The 6842-nt window shown below is 42.6% G+C and overlaps 1 protein-coding gene across 1 annotated transcript; it reads left to right on the top strand.

Annotated features, from left to right (window-relative positions):
- Positions 1-294: 294 nt before the first annotated feature.
- On the top strand, positions 295-6266 carry LOC149838231 (glycolipid transfer protein 3-like). The gene is made up of 6 exons (XM_090007631.1): positions 295-426; positions 543-598; positions 751-881; positions 4006-4141; positions 5907-6050; positions 6198-6266. The coding sequence occupies exons 2-6, from the start codon at positions 560-562 to the stop codon at positions 6231-6233; spliced, it is 486 nt and encodes a 161-aa protein (XP_089863757.1). The 5' UTR covers positions 295-426; positions 543-559; the 3' UTR covers positions 6234-6266.
- The last annotated feature ends 576 nt before the right edge of the window (positions 6267-6842 follow it).

Here is a 6842-nt window from a genome sequence, read left to right as displayed (position 1 = left end):
TGAATACATTAACAAGCTTATCAAAGCAGAGCAAATAATTGAATATATTATACATAGATATAAAATAGGGACAAGTAAGAGAGAGAGACGACCATGGCGATGGCTCCCTCCCTCCTCTCCCTCTCTCCCTCTCCCTCTTTCAAGCCTTCTCATCGTTGACTTTCTCTCTCTAGAAAAAAAGAGAAAGGGTGGTGAAGATTGAATATAGAGAGGTCCAATCTCCGGCCCCTATGATCATGATGAAGGGTGCCGTTGTAGGGCGCCAGACCAAGTTCATCATCGACCCCCCGCAGATGGACGGTGAGAACAACGCCCCTGCCATCCAGACAGCCATCGATGCCGTCCATCAGCTAAGATCGGACGGTGGCAGTCGCTTCTCCACCTTGCCCTTCCTCGCCGCCTGCAACTCAGCCTTGACAATCTTAGGTACCTCTCTCTCTCTCTCTCTCTCTCTCTCTCTCTCTCTCTCTCTCTCTGTAGGATACCAGCATAATGAACCAATCAACAACTTGGGGTATTTTGGTCTTTTTCTTTCTGTGCAGACAGGATCGGACCGACGATGAGGGTGCTAAGACAAGATCTACGGCAGAACATTGAGGTGAGTTTCTCTCTCTCTACTGAAAATGACGAAATTGCCCCTAGGGAGTCTCACCCTCAATTCTTAAGCTCGTGTTGGATATTTGGTGGAGTTGGTGGATGTTTTGATTTGTAATTATTTAATTTTTATGTTTATTGGTAAGCGAAAAATAGAGGGTGGAGATGATGTACAAATCAAACCCTTCATCCTTCTCATGTTTGACTGGCATAGTGAAGAGGGAGGCTGAAGAAGGGACTGCAAGAAATCCCTTGAGCTGCACCAGGGCTGTCCTTTGGCTAACCAGGTTTGGTCTCCTTCTCTTTCCTTCATCATGCTGAATAACTTATATTTCCCTACTTAGTCTGGGTACTGACTTTTCACAATTCATACTTGGAGAATGGTAGGAACCCTCTTCCTGATTTCTCTCTGCATCTTCATTCAACTAGATCCATCTTACCCATCAACGCTAGGTTTGGTTTGGTTTGTTTACAAAATTTGATTGATCATCGAGCCCAATGTAGGGGGCGCTAGGGCTTACTAGCATGACCCTACTCAAAATGTGGTCGACTAGGTCTAACCCCTCGCGGACCTTTGGTGCAAATGAAGTGGTCTATTGAACTCAAATTGAGCTTATTCCAATGGGCCATATGCTTATCAAAAACTTAACCCTAACTGGGCTCACAAGGGCTTTCGTTCATCTGATAGGGACGACTTGTGAAGGTCACAAGTTCGAAACTCATGAGTGGCGTCCCTTGCCCCAAGGTACTTCAGGGGGCTTTTACCAACTAGAGGCCAGCCAATATGCCGTCGAGGTGTTTATCCCTTGGATTATCCAAAAAAAAAAGGTTAACCTTAACTGGACTTGGTTTCCCTGGATCATTTGCTGGGTTTGGTCCACATATATGTGTGAGCGTGTGCCTGCCACGATGTGCTTTTTTCTAGGGTTTGTCACAGGTTTTGCATAACTTGGAATTAGGGATGGCAGTGGACCGGGGCAGGGGCCCGGGATAAGGTCTCCACCTTCGCCTTGTTTCAAAATCCGAACCCTCATCCCTGTGCGAGGATGGATTTTAACCTTCACCCCTGCCTTCATCCCCATTTCATGTCCTCCATCCCCTATCCAAAGGGGTCGGGACCTCATTTTCCCTTGGTCTATAGTCATCCCTTGAAGGATTGGGGACGGGGTGAGGCAGGGCAAAGCGAGGATTGAGACGGGGTGGGGTGGAGGAAAGCATAAGTCCATCCCTGCATGGGGATAGATTTTAACCTTCATCTCGGCCTCCATCCCCGTTTCATGCCCTTCATCCTTGGTTCAAATGGGGCAAGACAGGGCGGGGGGCCTTGTCCCTCGGGTCCACTGCCATCCCTACTCGGAATCTGAAAAAACTATTTTGGGTTTTGGATTAGGGTTTTTGTGCTGGTTCCAGCATAATAGATTCCGTGGCCGAGCGCCGCATCTTGTTTGGTGGGGAGTAATCAATGGGCCCACCGCTATCATCACCTGTTTTGTTTTTTTTAAAGGCAGACTGGGATTACGCTGACTAGGGATGGCAGTAGGGCAGGGCGGGGACAAGGTCTTCACCCCCGCCCTGCCTCAAGATTTTAACCTCCACCCCCGCCTTCATCCCCGTTTCATGTCCTCCATCCCCGGTTCAAACGGGGATGAGGCGGGGAATAGTGGCAGGGGCGGGGAAAAGGGTACGTCCATCCCCGCCTCCATCCCCGAACGGGGATGGATTTTAACTTTCGTCCCCGCCTCCATACCCTTCATCCCCGGTCCAAACGGGGCGAGGCGGGGCCGCTTTCCCCCAGTCCACTGCCATCCCTAACGCTGACCCCACCACCAGTTATTATTTAACGTACCACAGGGTTTTGAACCTTCAACGTTCCACCACAGGGATAAGTTTACTGACAGTTCCTACCAATCACGCTGAGCCCCAGTTGGTACCTTCCTCACCAGTTTCTCGTTTGGCGTTTGAGCACTTTTTGTCTGATAGTGCCGCGATGATCCAGCACAACTGTATCATGCTGGACCGCTCCCTGAAACGATTGCCTTTCCAGTTTCTGCTGATGAGGGCGGTCAATGGATCGCATCTCGATCCGAGTTGGCATAAAATTGAATGGGAAAATGATTTCCATGGAAAAAAGAAGGGGTTGCTGTCTCCTGTTCTTGTCGGCTTTGTGTGGGGCCCACAGACAGAGAATTGTTTTTCGCAAGATGCAAAATGCTATCTTTCCTGGGCACATGCATGAACTAACAAACTTGATTTACTGCATATACTATATTATATGACCTGGTAAATTAGTCCTAAGGAAAATCCAACCATTACACAAACAGGGGCCAGCGATCGCCGAGGTCGTTCGTATTAAAGAATACTATGTCATATTTCAAATCGGAGGTCCACCAGAGTCTGATCCATTTATACTCCCATGGACCTCCTGTCTTCGGACCCAATGCTCCGGATTCTCATTGAGTCCCTGACACGGACCCTGGACTTGGGAAGCTCTGCCCTTTGAGTCAGTACTGTTATCCCGTACATGTACACGTACAGTAATTAGTATACACAAAATTTCTGGACTTATTTTTCCAATTTCTCTATCTTGGCTAAGGGGGGCCAGACGGGCAGGTTTGGTGGGGCCCCACAAATACACTCAGGACAACCTTGTGTGATTGTCTGTATTCTTAAATACTATTATTCTCATAATTGAAGGCTGCTTTTGTAAAAAAAAAAAGAATTATTTGTAGGGTAATTTTTCACTTTGTGATTTTTTTTTTAATCTCTCGTAGCAATGTTGGTAATAGGAACTACAGTATCTGGATCCAAGACTCAACGTGATCCAAAACCAAGATATAATAAATTTGGATCTAAATTAAGAGTTTTTTAATTATTTTTTTTATGTGCTCAAAATGTTTCTCTCGAAAGAATGAGTCTTTTTGCTTAGCATTTCCAAAAAAATGGAATTTTGTCTTTTTTTGTTTTTTCACAGTTTTATTGAAAAAAACATGCTTTGAGTAGAGTTTTGACAACTATTGATGGAAAATCAGAAGAAATTGGAATCCTTATTTCTGTTTGAGAACATGCCGATGGAAGTGGAGAATTATGGCAATTCCCTGAAAAAGTTGGATTTTCCGTGGGATTTTTTTGTCATGGTGCACTTTACAATAGTAAATTCTGAGAGATCCCCAATTACCTTCTATGGTTGTGTTTGGATTGCTGGAACCCTGTTCCATGGAAAACAAGTTCCACCAAACTATCACTTTCTATCAAGGTGGCAATGAACAAGTTCCATTCTACACAAACAAGGATATATATCTTTATTAACCCAAACAAGGGAAAGGAGAAGACCTGGATTGTCTTCATCAGGATTAACTTTCAAAAGTCAAATTCCATTTCTCAGAATTCACTTCCACTTGTTTCTGTTTCCAGGTCAATGGACTTTGCCATGGGTTTCCTAGTCAAATTGATGGCTGATGCGGACCGGGATCTGATCCACATCGTCGAGGAGTCATATGCTGAGACTCTACAACCTTGGCACGGTTGGATCGCCTCCGCTGCTTACAAGGTAAGTTGTGCTCCATTGACTCTGACCTAGCTAGGCCTTGAACTGGATCAGGTCTCTCACCTTGAGAAGCCCTTGAGATGTATATTAAAGCCTAGAAGGCAGGCTGAAACGGGTTAGATCAAGGCAGGGCCATGGCTGATCCTGAACTAGATCCAACTTCAGTTACAGTAAGTCCTCTATGGATTTGGACCCGATTCAGATCTAAATTTATGCATGAGCTCGGGAATGAGTTGGACCCTGTTAGAGACCAGAATTCTCAACTAAGATTATTAAAATGGCATACCTGGACCAGGTAAAATGCAGGCTGATCCAATCTAAGTTGGACTTGGATCAAGCCTCTTGGTATCATTTCATGGACCCAACAAGGTCAAACCAAAGTGGGGACCAAACCCATAATTGTCATGAGCTCATGTTAAGCACATCCGAACAATCTTGTGTGAGGTGAAAGAGACCTGTCATGAGAAGGAGAATAGGTTGGTTTCCTATGAAATTGACCAATTGCAAAGTACTTTTTGAGTTTGGAATTAAAATATAAACCAACTTGATGAATTTATGTCAACGAACTTTGATTATAATCTGTACTTTCAATAAAAAATTCATTTGTCTAGCTGGAAACAATGAAATTCTAATGGGTATTTTCTACTTGGAAGAACTTAAACAAGCATGCTTCTTATAACTCTGCTAATTATGAGTTCCATGGAAACCAATTATCCATGGAATTGGATTCAATCAAATTCCATAAACCTAAAAAAACATGAGAAAGTTATTAGAATTCTTTATCACATGGATGTAGCCAAACACAAGATTTTTTTCTGTTGCACATCAATTTTTGAGTAATTTATGTATAGGCACCTGTATGCCAAATTTACTTTTATCCACCTTAGTTTTCAAATATTTAACATTAGCTTTTACCTTTTCACGAAATTGCTCAGATAGCGAACTGAGTAACTTTTTATATAACCTAATATAGTCAAAATAGTAACCAAGGCATCCATCTGAGCAATTTTTAAAAAAGAAAAGCACTTAAATATTTAAAACTTAGGTGGCTAAATTTGAAATTTCCGTATGTTAAGTGCCTATGGATAAATTACCCTAAATCTTGTTTGTTCTTAGGGCTCAAAGAGCTTTTTCTCTCTCTCTCTCTCTTTTTTGTATACCTCCCCTTGAAACACTTTACCTCCAAAGTGTTTCTGTTTCATGCCCTTTCCTATTAAAGAGACTCTCTTTCATAGGAAATATGGCTGCTTTCCTGCAAAGAGTGAAACAAATAGGAAATATATGGTGGGACTCACATAATAAATGCGAAAAAGCAGCTTTCCTGTGAAAATGGGTTTCATACCTCCTCTCCTGGGAAAACACTTTCCCTCCAAAGTGACCCTTTCAAAGGAAAGAGGCTTCCTTGAGTGGGAGTGTAACAAACTCTCCCTAGGGGGAGAATTTGTTATACCAAAGGTCCCCGCAAAAAGAGTCTCCAGGCGGCAAACTGTTTTCCCATGGGAGAAGTGAACTCATTTTGATAGAAAAGAAGCCTTTATTGCATTTATTATGTAGGTTATGATGTGGGCTCTTTTTGTTTCACTCCCCTTAGGAAAAAGATTCACAGGAAAGGGCATGAAGCAAATGCCAAGCTTAAGCGATATGGTGGTCATTGAGCTCGAGTTGTTGGGGATCACCTATCATGAACGATAGCAAACTTCTAAAATATGCCACTTAATAATAAATCACTTGGACTAACTCTTAATGTTAGCACTAAAATTTGGAGCAGGTTGCTCTGAAGTTGATTCCGGAAAGAAAAGTTCTCATGAATCTGATCATGGAGGAAAGAGCAGATTATGAAGTGATGAAAGAAGAAATCAACAACTTGGTGTCATCATTTACACCAATTCTCAACGACCTCCACGCTTTCTTGGTAAGTTCTTTAGTTAGTCATGTTGATTCCTTGATATATAACCATGTTCAAGGCAGGCTAGGCCAACTCATAGGTGACAACTTCCAAGTTTTTTAAAACTTCAAGTTTCATTTACCTTATTATTTTCTTTTTAATTATTTTTTGCAGGCAACATTACGTTTAGACAGGCTGAAATCCTCCTAGGCTCAAAGCACACGCACAAACTTGTTGTAGATAGTCTCTCTCTCTATGTCTCCACCTTTTCAATTGTAAGTAGTCATACCATACTTTTGTTGATGTATAAAGATGTAAATTAACACATCAGGTGGTAAACACAGCTTAGAATAATTGTAGAATCGATCATTTCCTCTCTCTCTCTCTCTCTCTCTCTCTCTCTCTCTCTCTCTCTCTCTCTCTCTCTCTCTCTCTCTCTCTCTCTCTCCCCATTTTTTATCAATTGTAAATAGTTATACCATACTTTTGATGATGTATAAATATGCAAGTTAACATATCAAATAGTAACCACAGCTTGGAATAATAGTAGAATCATTTCCAGCCACTTCTGGCCTTTGCCTAGTCCCCAGAGAGAGAGTAAACATCACATCTGGTTATGAGCTGCCGTCGGTTCCTTTTTATCTCAAGGGTGAACCAAGGTCTCCTCTACATCCTACACTCAGCTCACAAACTCCTAATGACCTTAGGCATCCCATTCGATAAGGTTCTCACCAATAATCTCCACAAGAACCTCCCCCTAACAAAATAATGGAACTGGTTAGCATCTTTATTGATGATTTCCCTTTACTCGAAATCCTT

The sequence above is a fragment of the Nuphar pumila genome, chromosome 5 (genome assembly GCF_984573655.1).
Source record: "Nuphar pumila chromosome 5, dmNupPumi1.hap1.1, whole genome shotgun sequence".
Lineage (NCBI taxonomy): Eukaryota > Viridiplantae > Streptophyta > Magnoliopsida > Nymphaeales > Nymphaeaceae > Nuphar > Nuphar pumila.
Note: the sequence above shows the minus strand (reverse complement) of the source record. Positions and strands in the feature narration are given on the sequence as shown.